This window comes from Henckelia pumila, unplaced genomic scaffold (genome assembly GCF_033568475.1).
Source record: "Henckelia pumila isolate YLH828 unplaced genomic scaffold, ASM3356847v2 CTG_525:::fragment_3, whole genome shotgun sequence".
Taxonomy (NCBI): Eukaryota; Viridiplantae; Streptophyta; class Magnoliopsida; order Lamiales; family Gesneriaceae; genus Henckelia; species Henckelia pumila.
Window position 1 is genome coordinate 3,320,163 of NW_027331857.1, and position 14,645 is coordinate 3,334,807.

Consider the following 14,645-nt stretch of genomic DNA (forward strand, 5'->3'; position numbering starts at 1 on the left):
CTCTGAACCATATAGTCTCAGGTTTGATTTTCATGCTCAAGTCCCGTCGAGTCAATTGTACAGACAGTTTTCTTATATAGTTGTATTCTAATTTCATATTGTAATTGTTTTCTCGGAAAAAAAAAAAAAAATAGTGGCGGACGCCAAAACACTGTCAAATCCAACTCAGAAATTTCATTTAGCGTCCACGCACACGGGGTATTTTCCCCTATATATTTGCGGTTGAATTGAAATACTGAATAGCAAAGCGACGCCATATATCTGACTGTTACTGCATTCGAAGCATCGAGATCATCGCCGCCGCCGTGAAATCAATGGCTCCTGTTGCAGTTGGTGACGTCATCCCCGACGGGACACTGTCGTACTTCGACGAAGAGGATCAGCTCCAGAGCGTGTCGATTCATTCCCTCGCCGCCGGTAAGAAGGTCATTCTCTTCGCTGTTCCCGGTGCTTTCACGCCTACTTGCAGGTAATCCCTAGCGCCTGCTGCTCTCTCTGGATTTTGAGATTCTTTCTCCTCTTTTGTGGATTGTTTGTGATTTTGGAGCTAAATGTTTGCAGCATGAAGCATGTGCCTGGTTTCATCGAGAAATCAGATGAGCTGAAATCGAAGGGTGTTGATGAGATCTTGTGCATCAGTGGTAATGTTTTAGTTCACTGTTTTTTTTTTATTTTTTTTTTTAGCTAAAATTGTGTTGTGTCGAAATTGGATCTTCAGATGCTTTAAATGTTGCTACATGTTTGTGCTTTTTCCAAGTTAGGATTTTTCTGTTATTGCTGGTTTAAGTTCTGCAGCGATTGGGCGTCCATTTTGAAATTTTTTTCACAATTTATTAGCCTACTGCAAGAAAGGGGGCCGAAAGAGCCAACCTTTTGGGTGGTTTATTTTCCAAACCTGTTTTTCTTGTATTTGCGCCAACGGGCTCATTATCGGACACTTAATTCAGAACTTGAGATTGATCAATGTGATATTTGATTTTTATAATTGTATCACTTGAGAGATTATTTTGTTGAGTGCCAATGACCATTTTATTTGTTTGTTTTTTACTTGAAAGAAATGTTGATATACGTGTGCTATTACGGTTCCTGAAATTTACTTGATATTGATGTTATCCCAAAATTCTTCTATTATAATAAAGCATCGTCAGTTCTTTTATGGTTGGTATATATATATATATATACATATATTAGTTTGAACGAACTTACTGAAATTGCCAATGATTTGTCATCGATCCAAAAGTGAACCCAAGAAATTCATTATCTATATTTGGTTGTGTTTTCTATGATAGTCTCTGGAAAATATTTCCCAAAAGATAATGTCTTTTAACCAAAATTTTCACTGTAGTGACTAATGATCATGTTTCCAAAGCGGTTGCTAGAACCAGGTCAAAAAGATTGGTTCAATGAATAAGGTTATTATTTTTATTTTTGTTAGGATACTCATACAACGGTGATTCACATGCTGGTTAATCAAAAAATAAACTTTGTGATACTGCCTATATGGTTGGTGGAATCACAAATGCAAACGTTCAACAATAAATGTAAACGTTGTTAAAGACCGCAAATTTGTATTTGTGGGAATGAATAGGGAAACATGATGTGTTTTGGTTGCATTGATGTAGTTGTCAACTCATATTATATGTTGAAATATTTAAACTCTTGAATGTTACATGGTTTTAAAATTTATGGTATAACGTATTGTGCTAATGATCAAATTTGGATGTAAGACTATATGATTGAATTGAGGGAAATATGAAATTGGAGTTAAAACGAGTTTTTGGGAATGAATTTGAAAATAGTGACTTGGAAGCTTACCACGCGTTGTGACTCTTATTTACAGTGAACGACCCATTCGTCATGAAGGCATGGGCTAAGACTTACCCCGACAACAAGCATGTCAAGTTTCTTGCTGATGGCTCTGGGAAATACACTACTACACTTGGCCTTGAACTCGACCTCTCTGAGAAAGGACTCGGAATCCGGTCGAGGAGGTTCGCCCTATTGGTGGACAACCTCAAAGTTATCGTTGCTAATGTCGAGTCCGGTGGGGAGTTCACCGTCTCTAGTGCTGATGATATACTCCAGGCTCTGTAAGTGCGCACCATTGCCTGCCTGGGGCTTGGATTTTCTGTATTGTTCTTCCCCTGTATACCTCTGTTATTGTCTTTGTTTCTATACTCATCTTCTGTGGGATGTTTGGGGTACTATATACGAATAAATGAGAATTTTGCTCATTTACTTATTATCCAAACAACATTAACAATTTAACATCCAAACAACATTAACAATTTAACATGTTGCATTATTTTAGTCTGTTGCATATAACTATTACATCATTGCAAGTAATATCAACATTGAAAATATTATTTCTAAAATTGACACATCAGCTTTTTTTTAAAAAAAAAATCATGAACGTTGTTAACAGTAACACATCAGCTTTTAATCACACATCTAATCATTTTTTGATTCGGGACAGTATGCAATATGTATTAATTTGACATCATAAACAATACGATTTCTAGTCTACTGAGTTATCGTGAGATATTACGTATTTATCTCAACTAAAATAATAAAGTAATTAGCTTAATTAATATATTGCTTATTAATCCATCAATAGTGGCCCTCGTATTTTCAAGTAACAGCCCACATTAGTACATTACGACCAATTCAAAACTAGCCTGTACAATGTCTCACCTCAGCCCAACTTGGTGTGTCACCTCAGCCCACCTTAAAAAAAACACACACAAAACCAAAAACAAAAAGTATCTTCTCTTTTTCTTTATCATAAAAACATATCTTTCTTAAATTATTTTTTCAAAAATGCAACCTTGTTCATAAAAAACTTGTACTCAAAATTGCGATTTGATGTCTTCGACTCTTTTTTTTCTTTTTTTCTTTTTTTTTTTTACTTTTATATCATTTCACAAGGACCTCTAGCTCGCCCCAACCAGTACTTGGTCCATTGGAGCCAACCCCGAACCGAGCTGACCGACCACCTTTGAACCAGGGTGGCCGACCCACCCAGCATGATCATATGCACATTCTTGTCAAATTTCGATAAAATCGTGGTCGTATTTATATAATCGGATATACATGCATCAAATATAGTGTAATTATGAAATTTATCTTCCAAAAATTGAAGATATATACAAAATCTCCACAGCTAGATATTGGAGTTATGCGGAAATGCGAATACGGATGAGAATCTTGATTTTCATGAATGTTTTCTCACCACATAAAGTATTTTTTTCTCATATGTGTCGTTAATAATTATTAAGGTATTATCTTTAGTATATGAGTTCACATTCAGTTATCATTTGTTTTTCGTATATTTTTTAATTAACATTTGACTAAATCATCGGAGATATCACGTCTAAAAACAACTTTGGCGTCTCCCTAACCTTCATTAATATGTGTAGAGCAAGTATTACTTGAAGTATATTGACCAAACCAAAAATAGTAAGATTTGAAGATTTGTGCTTGCTCGCCAGACCAACCATATAATTTTGGTATAATCAATTTCATATTATTTAATGTCCTGTTATTTATTTTTGCAAAACAGTTATTTAAAAACACCATAAATAAAGTCAACAAGCCAAAGATATATTTCTAATTTCTCATGAGATTTGAATCCACGAATCACTATCATTAGGATTTTAAACTTTGATATCCCATTAAAATATTAGATCTATCATTGAGGTATTATCCATATTAGGGGTACAAACGAACCGAACCTGTTCGTGAGCTTTACGAGCCCGCTCGATAAATATTTGATTCGTATTCGAGCTTATCGAACTCGAGCCGAATTCGAACATGTTCGAACTTTTTTTCGAGCCGAGCTCGAGCCGAAATTACTCTGTTCGATAGTTCGTAAATAGTTCGCGAGCCTTAATATTTAATTAATACAATATAATTATATAATAATATATATATACATTTCGAGCTTTCGAACCATAATATTCAAATAGTTCCCGAATAGGTTCGAATATTTCGAACCGAACTCGAACTCGAGCTTCATTTCAAGCCGAACTCGAGCCAAAATATTTGAAATTATCGAACTTCGAATCGAGCTCGAACTCGAATATACTCTTATCGAGCCGAATTCGAACCTTAAAATTTTACCATTATTCGGCTCGATTCGATTCGTTTGCACCCCTAATCCATATGTTAGGTTGAAATCTACCGATATACTGACCCTCAATGTAGATTTTCGACTTATTGAGATGATTTGAAACTCATTAGTGCCAAAGATGAAATTAAAAAGAACTTAAAAATATAAAATTTATATATAACTAAAAAAATTAATAGATAACTAAAGTCAATTTAGATTCGAATTCTTTTCATATTTAAGGTTAGATCATCATTATTTCAAATGTAATAAACATACCGTTGCAAGTTTTTGAATTAAAAGCACTTGAACATTTAATACCAATGGACATGAAAGATCGGCCATAGTTGGAGACAAGCATGGAATAAAAAGATGTCACCTGTTCAATTCATTTCAACGTTAAACCCAAAGAGCACTTGAAGCCGTTCAAAAAACAGGGCCCCTTTCTACATTTGAAAACAAAATCCCTCTTGGATTTTTAAAATTTATTGAGCTGTTTTTATTCAAAAAATGTCAGTCACCCTCTTTCTCTTTCTCTCACACACACTGCGCAACTGTGTCTCTTTGTTTTTTAATGTCATTTCTTGGAACTAGAATCAAATGTTGCAATAGAGGCCTCTCTTTCTATATCCACCCTCTTTCCTCTTGTCCCCTTCTTTTTTCTATTTAAAATTTACTTCTCTTTGAGTCTCTCTTTTTTTCTTTCTGTTCATCTTTGCTTCAAGAATCCCCTTTTTTATTTTGTCTTGTAACTTAGTTTGCTCTGAAATTTGAGTTCTTGTGGCGAAAGGGCTACATTGTTGAAGCTTAAAGATTTAAGATTTAAGGAAAATGAGTGCTTCAAAGTTTATCAAATGTGTGACAGTGGGAGATGGAGCTGTGGGGAAGACTTGCATGCTCATATGTTACACTAGCAACAAGTTTCCTACTGTTAGTTTTGTCCTTCACCATTTCTGAGCTTTAATCTTGTTTTCTTGTGCTGCTTTCTTTAAAGATTTGATTTTTTCGAAACATTCACTAATGTGTTCTTTGTAGTTCTCCATTTCTGCATTGTTTGAGCAATGGATTGTAGTTATTTAGTTTCTTTAACTCTACATAGTTTAAGCTATGTTGGTTTTAAATTGTTTAAGGTTATAATTCCACGGCTTTTGTCGCAAATGCTGTTTCCTTCTATTTTTTTGGGGTTTCCTAATTTCTTTATCTGGTGATTTTGTTTTTCTTTTTGTTCTTTATCTGTTCACCTATGTTCTATCCCCTCTCTTACACTCACACTCACGCACTCTAATCTTAGTCTTCCTTTTGTTGCAGGATTATATTCCAACAGTGTTTGACAATTTTAGTGCTAATGTGGCTGTAGATGGCAGCATTGTCAACTTAGGGCTGTGGGATACTGCAGGTATTGTTTTCCCATAGCAACTCCAAGATTCTAAGGAAATCAGGAGTGTAATTTGTGAATGTTTTGATTTTACATTAAAGGGTTGAATGGACAGATTATTGTCCTTTTTTTAGCTTATTCCAAGTGTAATAATTTTATTTGTTTTGGTTTCTTTAAATTAAAGGTCAAGAAGATTACAGCAGGCTGAGGCCACTGAGTTACAGAGGTGCTGACATATTTGTATTAGCTTTCTCTTTAATCAGTAAGGCAAGCTATGAAAATGTCCTCAAGAAGGTAAAGGATTTTGTTACTGTATTGAATTATACTTCTACCATTTTGGCCGTGCTCTGTCTTTTCCTTTAACTTTATCTCATCCACGTTATAAAGTGGAACACTACTTTAATTTTAACCAACACTTAATGGAAGATTGGTTAACTCATTTCGAAAACAAAGTTGTTTGTACTTGTATCTCATTATAATAGAATGATCTGGCATGTTTTCGTCTTCATTTCTCTTGATTGATTGATAACATTTTGTTATGTTTCTCATTATAGTGGATGCCTGAGCTTCGTCGATTCGCACCAAATGTTCCAATTGTACTTGTTGGAACTAAGTTAGGTACGCCTTGAATTTACAATTTATTCATTCACATGATATGTAATGAAGGACCGAGGATTGTCGTCTCATAACCATTGCAACTGTTGATTACCTAACTACTCAAAATTGTCGACATCAATCAAGTGACTGTTTCAGTTTTTGTGGCACACAGGCAGTCATATAGATTCAGAAGGTTAATTTTCGCTTCCCAGCATATTATCTTAACTTATAGTTTGTTACTACCACAGATCTTCGTGAAGACAGAGGATATCTGGCTGATCACATGGGATCTAATATCATTACAACTGCCCAAGTATGCTTTCTCTTGCTTGCCTTCTTGTCTGGTTTCCTGGTTTCCGAATCGACGTTATAGTTTCTAGAATGATCAATTTGCAGGGGGAAGAACTGAGGAAGCAAATTGGTGCTGCGGCTTACATAGAATGCAGCTCGAAGACTCAGCAGGTTAGCTACATCGCACAACAAATTTGCAATCGATATTTATTATACTAATAGTCATGGTCAGATGGCCAAAAAGGTTTCTTTCTCGAAAGCTAATATTCTGTGTGTGTTTTCCAGAATGTGAAAGCTGTATTTGACACTGCGATTAAGGTTGTGCTCCAACCTCCTCGGAGAAAGGAAATGCCAAGGAAGAAACGTCACCGTAATAATGGTTGCTCGATTGTGTAAGCATCGAATTTCTATTTTCTGAATCAGAATTGTTAGTTATGTGTTATAGTAAAAGTTTTGCATGCCTACACTACTAGTTCGGTATCGTTCAACCAATTGTTCTTTCAATCTTCTGAACTATTTCTTGTTCTTTTTTGCAGAAGGGGCATCGTCTGTTGCGGCTGTGTTGCTTAGGAAAGCGGCGAAATTGCAACTTATTCGCTCAATCAAAACTTAAGTTGTTGCTGAAGGGGGGGAAGCTAGTTTCTCTAGAAACTTTTGATGTGTATGTTGTTGGAATACCATCGGTGGTAGTAATATTAAGAAAATGTTGTATTCAGTGTTGAAATATGCCTTCTCCGGGGTTTAATAGGCTGGAATCATTGTCCTTTTTTTTGTGAATGTCTAAGGTTCATGAATTATGGATAGTAGAATTTCATACTTTTCACGAATCAAATTGCCCTTTTTATGAGTAGTTTAATGTTTATGTACTTGTGATTTACTTAAAAAAAATTTAGGGATGAGCAAATTTATTATATGTTTATGTATGTCAGTTATTGTCTTTCCATTATGATAATCAATGTTGCGAGGGGATCGTAAAGATGCGCTTTCTAAAGTTGACCTGAAAGATAAATAGATCTCTCTCAATTTTCTTCCATTTCATTATTTTAAGGGGAACTTGGGATTCAATTAAGATTCAATTCTCACGTGAGTCACGTCACAAAATTTTGTTTGAACTCGATCTTACATTTGAATGAAAATTTGTATAAAAACAGTTAAATATATGATATTAATATATGATATTTGAGTACTAACAAATTCATATTTGATACAAAAATTAAGATTTTGAGTATAATATTAAAACAAATTATTTAATACCAAAAGCTTACTCTGCATACATGTTTATATACAAAATATTTATAATGCACTTGTTCATTATTAATCAATATATACATTAGTATTTTGAGAATCACGAAAATTAATAATTTGTGTGCACTCATTCAAAAAATTTGAGTACAAAAATATTTAATTCACGTATTGATTTATATATTTATGAGATTAATTGCCTTAAATTGAGTGCAAAATCATGATTTATATTTTCGGTTTTAAAGATATGGAATATAACGCAAAAAACTTTATACCAAAAAAGCTTATTTGTATACCAGATTTGAAATAATTAGTACTGAAATTTCATAAATTTGTTCCTATTTTCAATTTTTTCATACCTATTTTTTTATTTCAAAAATGATTTGTTGGCCCAAGAAATATAGACAAACTTTTTTTTTTTGAAGTAGGAGCGCAGAAAAATAAAATTCTAACAGGAACTGAATCCTGATCTAACATATAACATGGAGTTTTTTTTTCCAACCAGATTTTTGAGCTTGCAGATTTTTATCTATGATATTACATAGAAGGCTAGTGACTTGGAAAGTAAATTGCATAAATAAGAATGAAATAGAAAGAATATGTAGTGGATACAGTCTTTTCATAATCCCGAACCAATGGAAGCAGAACATCGGCCGAATAAGGAATATATAATCCTACAAAAGTTGATCTCGTAAAGGGTAATCCATTCATGAATTTACAAGTAGTCAATGCATTGCATCACATGATCCATTCTCGGCCAATTGGATAAACGTCCGATATAATTGTAAGATTCAGAGAGTAATAACTAATAAGACTCGCAAAGATCAGCTCAGAATAGTTTGAGGGGCAACAGCAGCTTTAATGTATTTTTATTTTTCCAGAAAAAGTTTTAGAACTGTTTACGAACTTTTCTACTTCTACAGTGATCTCCCAGGCGAAAAATTCGAGCGTCACCTGGCAGATCATAGTCGATAGCTCCAAGAAATTCCGATGAAGTTAAAGCAGTGGCCGGTGCACCAGTTAGCATAAACGCACAAACTTTTTCAATGGTAAATGATGATCAAGAACCAGAATAGGTTCACATAGGGAGGCTGCTGTTAAGTAATCCTCACCGGATATACTGACTGCAGAATGATCGAGTCAAATCGATAGCTAACCACTGGCAGCAACCTGCAACTCCACTGTTGCATCACATAATTCCAGTGACTCGTGCATATAAAGCTAACAAAGTCTGGTCATCTTGTCTCTAGTTGTATCCCTTGGTCCAAACGGGTACCGAATATATTAGAGTTCCCAACACGAAGGAGATGAGGAATGTAATTGCGGCATAAGCATAACACCTCCAAACTTGCTTGCTTTGTCTCATTGCATGAAATTCAGCAATGAAGGTTGAAACTGTACTCAGACAACCGAGTAGCCCAAATTGGATGCCTGTTGCTGCAGTGTTGAAGGTTGTGGTTTTCACCTGAGATGAAACTAAAAGTCATATTTCAAAACATCACAAATAGTTTTATAATAATTATACCATATTATGCACATATTCCACTGCACTTGTACATAAATCAAGAATGTCACGAGGAAAGGAGCAATAGTTTGAGAGGATTCTTACCACTTTCTTGAGTGTGGCCAATGCAGCCATTATACAGGCTGCAAGAACATTTGCAGCAAGGGTCCCAAAGGGAATCCATTTTAATGTGCCATTTTTACCTAGGCCACGCCCATTGAAACGAGCTAACCACCACCTGATCCAGACTCCAAAAGGTCCAACAATACAAGCTAAAAACAGTTGAGCGTCACTACCACCTGAATCAAACTCTTTCCTTTCCAAACTTCCAAACACACCCCATAGCAGGCCTAGGATCAATGCTAGCGTCATCGTAAATGTCCAGAGACACTGGGACCTGTTAGAAGTACAAGCACTTGTGCACGAGAAGATGCGAAAGAAGTATTTAACATTTGCATATCTGCAAAACCATCTGAACCCTTTGGCAGTCTCAATGCCGAAAGCAAGTGAGCCAGCTATCAGAAGCAAGCCTGTCAAGATTCCAACACTAAAATTTCTGTTAATATTACCTGCAACAAGGTGAAAAATCTAGAAAATTTTCCATCAAGAAACCCACTCTTTTACCTATAAGAATCCCGAGCACAGCAAAGACCCATTCACCATTGACACTAAGGTCAAGCATCTTTTGATTCCAACCACTGAATGTTGTTAAACTTCCTAGAAAGCCTGTTGTCAACCCAATTGCCAGTTGATCTGAAACTTTGAAAATACTTGCTTTGAACACAACACCAAACCAGCCCATCAAGAATGAACCAACCTGAAAAGGTACTTATTACCAAGTAATCATCGAGAAGGCAGAAATAGACACAGAAAGCATGGGCTGCTAAATGTTCCAGTTTCACTAATTTTAGCTTATTAATTAACTGTTTTGAAGTTCGAAAAGTGAAAGTACAAAAATAAAAACGAACATCATTTGTTATGCGTTAAAAAGTATCATCGAGTATATTACAAGAAGGCTAAGATATTCTCTGCAAGAAGTTGAAATAAAAATCAAGAGAATTCTCATAAATCCTTGGTACATAAATGCAAAGATGATTGTACTGAAAGAAAGACAAAGAATGAACCATGTTTGAGGGAAGATCTGGGTACATGTAGCTCTGATCACTTGTAGCGCCAACTACCTGCTGTCCAAATAGTTTTTGAAGACAGTATCTAGCTAGAACCTGCCCAAAAATATTGGAGAAATATAAGGTTTACTGTTTATGCAGCAAACATAGCAGCTATTCAATTTATTTTTTTTCTCCCCTACTAATTCCGCATCAATGTTTTTTGTTCCAGACAAACATACCACAGAGGACATGTATTGACATGCATCAGTTAGGTATGAAGCAGACGTCATGTGTCCAGTCAACCATTCATGCATTATGTTTCAATGGACGGTTGCTTACATTCAAGTATATTGATAAAATTTTCACAGCAGAAGCTCGAGATATAAAATCGTTCATTATCTGACAGTAAGCTTTCTTACTGAAGGCAAACTCTATAGCAGTTTGGTTCTAGAGGGCCTCACCAATCACTTTTTGTCAAATGCGTGCATTGAATCCATATAAGGGAACACTTTCATATTAAAAAGAGACAAATGTTTCTATAGTGAATATAAAATATATAAATAAAATTCAAATCCCAGAAAACCTCGAAATCTTCTGCAAGGCTTGTCTTCGATCTCATTCATGTCTGACGAAATTACTTCGATACATCCACTATGATAATACCAAAAAACTTGAAAAAATATTGAATTAAGATTACAGTTATTTTCATGTTTAACTTTCAACCATAATACCCAAATATTTTCCAATTATGCGTTACAAATATAGTGCTTCATTGATAGCATCTTGGGAATCAAATTTTTAAGAGATTAGCATAATACCCCAAGAATTCCAAAGACAGCAAGAGATAGCAAACATGAGATGTACTCCAACAACCATGGCAATGTTCTCTTGTCATCCTACAAAATTTCGGTGCAAACGTAAAGAAGTGGATGAAAATTCTATTTAAAAGCTCAATATATAAGTTCAACATAAAAAAATATACAGAGCTTCTTCCTAGTCCAACTGAACCATGAAGGCAAAAAACGTGGAGAAAACAAATAAACTCACGTCATTTTTATCTCCAGATTGAATCAATGATTCCTTCGAAAGTGGAGTTGCGATATCTGGAGCTAATGGAGATATAGGAGAAGAATAATACAAACTAGTGGGGTCACGAGACCAGAACCCAGAAGGCTGCAAAAGCTCTTCCTCTTGAATAGGAACCACGATTCCATTTTCTGACCCGACATCTAGAGATAAACGATTCCTGTCACTTTCACTGCCCCTGTTGCTATGAAATGCCCTATCACCAATATCCCCCGCCTCTGATACCGCCTCACTCTCACTGTCAACATCTATTGAAGGCTGAAAATGAAATGATTGACTCAATGACAAGCGCCTCGGGAAACTGGCAGCTCTTACAAGATCAAATGAAGCACTTCTTCTAGGTTCAAATTCAAGATTCTTTTGATCCATAATCCTTTCTTGTTCTACTGAAATTAGAAAACTCAAGCAACAGAATCAGGAAAAAATCATATCAGCTTGATTCGAGCAGAAAAAAACACAGTCAATCTTATACTAACATACTTGCAATACTACATTTTTGTCATATATCTCTAAAGTTAGTCACAGAGCATTCGAAAAGCAACATGTAAGATGCAAACCAGTTCTACAAGGAAATTCATCATCAGATGTTTCTGATGCGATCAAACAAGACGAAACAAAGTTATAATGACATGGACGAGCCCACTTTTAGAAGAATTCATTCGACCTTCATGTTAGTGGGGAAAAAGGGAAACGTATAGAAAAGTAAATGATGGTTCTCAAACGTGTCTTCAACTTTTCAAATTCACACAGTAATTATGCACGAAGACAATGATAACAACACTTTAAAAGGTGCCAGCAAATTCATTAAAAAAGTTCATTCGTACCACAAGAATCAAAATGCAAGATTAAACCTATAACTAATTTTTACTAATAATTTGAAGAATCATGTCAGCAATATTAAATTCAAACAAATGAAAGATTAAACCTATAACAACGTAAAAGAAATATTGGCATGTGAATGACTATTGTGCCGAATGTTCAAACAAATGAAAGATTAAACCTTTAACTAATTTTTAGTAATAATTTGAAGAATCATGTCAGCAGTATTAAATTCAATCTGACCATCTGTTGTCCTTGCAATGTGATATCTGTACTATTATTCAACATATACATATGGTTTTCGTAATGCACAGGGACAAAAAGTATAATTATAAACTATTCAGATATTGGGACATTCGAGACAAAACACATGTGAAGATGAATATGTCACACATCAAACAAGATTTGCATTAAAGAATCCATATGCACTGGGAATATTCATTTCAGGAACTACAAGATCACAGTTTCATGTAATATTTACTAAACTATATCACCGTTACAGAGGAGCATAAAAAAAGTTGAACAAAATTACCCATGGAATATGAATGATATTTGCATTAAAAAAGAAACAATCGAACTTGATAGCTCGAGCATGTTTAAGAAATTTTCTGACATGAAGCGAATAAAAAGAAAAGTCGCTGAAGACATTAAATCGACATTAATTTTCAGGCAACCGAACAATTTCAATAAATGAAGAATGATGACCATAGATTTCTGGGTTTACTGCTCACTATAAATATTCATCACAAATAGAAAATACAACATAAATTAGCAATTAAGAAAGCTTAATATTTATTTGTTTTTGAAAAAACAGAATGACGTTAATAAAACCAGGTTTGTCATCGATTTAACAAAGTATTGAGTGCGACATCGAGCAACCAAGTATTAGTTAACATTTTTCTCGATCATAGTAAATTAATTTTCATTTCAGATAATACAAAAAGGTTCACTTTTTGGAAACCCTTTTCATATTTAATTAAAATAATAATAATAATTCAAATTACACGAGCCAATAGAAGCTTGGCGTTCAAGCAAACACAAGGGAATGAACGAAGCTCGAACCTTGAAGAAGACTAGGCGAGACGGAATTCGAATAGAAACACGAAAATCACACCAATCAACTCTATGTGCCTCTCATTAAAAGTTTTTGATTCCGTTGGAATTGTGGCTCTGTATCAAACAAGATTTGTGAACAGGAGAATCGGAATCTGCAGATGATCTAGCTCAACACACACCGTTGGTTCTTTTCACTTTTTTTTTTTGGCTGTACCCGTGGAATTTACACACACATCTACGTCACGATCGAGACGTGATAGTTGACCTTTCACAGATTCCCAACGGTTTTCTGTGCGACATAGATTCTATATATTAATAAATTTTATTAACATTATCAAATTTTTATACGGCTGTGTTGGGTGCACAGGATAAGGCATTCCCAAATCAAAAGGGCGAGCCAAAATGGCTTACTTACCCCAACCTGCTTTCTCCACTGCGAATTGATTTAGAAATCTCCAGCACCTGGTTTCCGATCTGCCGCAAAATGGAGCCTCTTCCGCCCCCCACGAAGGGCCAGATTCCTCGAAAGACGTATAATATAAACCACCGAAATCCAAAAATGGGCATATTTGGGCAATTGAGATGAGAATCAGAAAACTGAATGGGAAAAATGACTTGACCATCACGCGTGTTAATGAGAAAATATATGTCTCATAATTTGGCTCTTTCGGTTCGGTTCGTTATTAACAAATTTCGATTCAGTGTTTCGGTTTACGGTTTTTTAAATTTCTAATCCGAAATCAAACCATTTTATTTTGGTTTTGTTCGGTTATTTTTATTACGATTTCGATTATTACGGTTTGAGTAACAATTTGACTTATAAATGAAGTTGTATGCTAAATTATTTAAAATAAATTTAATAAAAAAACAGTAATCAAACCAAATTTTTGATTATCTTAAAACATCAAAATTAAGTAATAAAATAGGCATAGCCATGATTTTTGTAACCAATTTGTTAGTTATCTTACAGACATCAAAATAAAATAATAAAAAATATAACGATTGACGGTTACCAAGTTAGAAATTAACGTTGTAAAGTCAAGAAGGAAGGAGCCAAATCTGTAAACCTAATGAAAATAACATATATTAATTATTTTTATTATTTATTATATTTTAAATTGGCGGTTCGGTTTTTTCGATTTTTAAAATTCAAAACCGTACACCGAACCGGAAAATCGAAGATATCAAAAATCAAAACCATAACTGACCGAAAAACCATTTAAACCGAACCAAAAAAACCGAAATTTACGACCCGGATGGTTTTTTCGGTTTGAACCGTTTAATGCATACCCCTAGCCCTTTTCCTATAAATTAAATTTAAATAACATGACATGGTAGTAAAATGGTGAATTATGTGTAATTTAAATTACTATTGGCCACTGTGGCACACGCTTTAAATATATATATATATATATAATATATATATATATATAATGTGTTGCATACGTACGTTCAAAT

At 34.5% G+C, this 14,645-nt stretch overlaps 3 protein-coding genes across 6 annotated transcripts; 2 read left to right on the plus strand and 1 right to left on the minus strand.

Annotated features, from left to right (window-relative positions):
* The first annotated feature begins 227 nt into the window (after positions 1 to 227).
* Positions 228 to 2,234, plus strand: LOC140873223 (peroxiredoxin-2B). Its single transcript, XM_073276266.1, has 3 exons — positions 228 to 469; positions 562 to 641; positions 1,841 to 2,234. The coding sequence occupies exons 1-3, from the start codon at positions 315 to 317 to the stop codon at positions 2,092 to 2,094; spliced, it is 489 nt and encodes a 162-aa protein (XP_073132367.1). The 5' UTR covers positions 228 to 314; the 3' UTR covers positions 2,095 to 2,234.
* Positions 2,235 to 4,709: 2,475 nt separating this feature from the next.
* On the plus strand, positions 4,710 to 7,221 carry LOC140873019 (rac-like GTP-binding protein ARAC7). The gene is made up of 8 exons (XM_073275980.1): positions 4,710 to 5,038; positions 5,417 to 5,504; positions 5,668 to 5,777; positions 6,038 to 6,101; positions 6,329 to 6,393; positions 6,477 to 6,542; positions 6,657 to 6,763; positions 6,908 to 7,221. The coding sequence occupies exons 1-8, from the start codon at positions 4,940 to 4,942 to the stop codon at positions 6,939 to 6,941; spliced, it is 633 nt and encodes a 210-aa protein (XP_073132081.1). The 5' UTR covers positions 4,710 to 4,939; the 3' UTR covers positions 6,942 to 7,221.
* Positions 7,222 to 8,224: 1,003 nt separating this feature from the next.
* Positions 8,225 to 13,771, minus strand: LOC140873154 (fluoride export protein 1). 4 transcript variants are annotated; one of them, XM_073276142.1, is made up of 8 exons: positions 13,603 to 13,771; positions 13,194 to 13,476; positions 11,274 to 11,698; positions 11,045 to 11,122; positions 10,242 to 10,340; positions 9,742 to 9,934; positions 9,223 to 9,647; positions 8,225 to 9,078 (listed from the first exon to the last, which is right to left on the minus strand). In XM_073276142.1, the coding sequence occupies exons 3-8, from the start codon at positions 11,679 to 11,681 to the stop codon at positions 8,860 to 8,862; spliced, it is 1,422 nt and encodes a 473-aa protein (XP_073132243.1). In that variant the 5' UTR covers positions 11,682 to 11,698; positions 13,194 to 13,476; positions 13,603 to 13,771; the 3' UTR covers positions 8,225 to 8,859. The 4 variants fall into 4 exon arrangements, with proteins under 4 accessions (XP_073132243.1, XP_073132244.1, XP_073132246.1 ...); XM_073276143.1 differs by lacking the exon at positions 13,194 to 13,476; XM_073276145.1 differs by lacking the exons at positions 13,194 to 13,476; positions 13,603 to 13,771 and adding an exon at positions 11,977 to 13,177 and having other exon boundaries at positions 11,274 to 11,570.
* Positions 13,772 to 14,645: the final 874 nt, after the last annotated feature.

What these genes read in the sequence shown, in the direction of transcription:
- LOC140873223 (XM_073276266.1), top strand. Translation starts at nt 315, where the DNA reads ATGGCTCCTGTTGCAGTTGGTGACGTCATCCCCGACGGGACACTGTCG. An exon ending in GCTTTCACGCCTACTTGCAG is followed by an intron (nt 470 to 561) that starts GTAATCCCTAGC and finishes AAATGTTTGCAG; the next exon opens with CATGAAGCATGTGCCTGGTT. An exon ending in TGAGATCTTGTGCATCAGTG is followed by an intron (nt 642 to 1,840) that starts GTAATGTTTTAG and finishes TCTTATTTACAG; the next exon opens with TGAACGACCCATTCGTCATG.
- LOC140873019 (XM_073275980.1), top strand. Translation starts at nt 4,940, where the DNA reads ATGAGTGCTTCAAAGTTTATCAAATGTGTGACAGTGGGAGATGGAGCT. An exon ending in AGGGCTGTGGGATACTGCAG is followed by an intron (nt 5,505 to 5,667) that starts GTATTGTTTTCC and finishes TTTAAATTAAAG; the next exon opens with GTCAAGAAGATTACAGCAGG. An exon ending in ACTTGTTGGAACTAAGTTAG is followed by an intron (nt 6,102 to 6,328) that starts GTACGCCTTGAA and finishes TTACTACCACAG; the next exon opens with ATCTTCGTGAAGACAGAGGA.
- LOC140873154 (XM_073276143.1), bottom strand. Translation starts at nt 11,681, where the DNA reads ATGGATCAAAAGAATCTTGAATTTGAACCTAGAAGAAGTGCTTCATTT. An exon ending in CTGTCTTTGGAATTCTTGGG is followed by an intron (nt 10,341 to 11,044) that starts GTATTATGCTAA and finishes ATTTTTGGGCAG; the next exon opens with GTTCTAGCTAGATACTGTCT. An exon ending in CAGATCTTCCCTCAAACATG is followed by an intron (nt 9,935 to 10,241) that starts GTTCATTCTTTG and finishes GTACCTTTTCAG; the next exon opens with GTTGGTTCATTCTTGATGGG.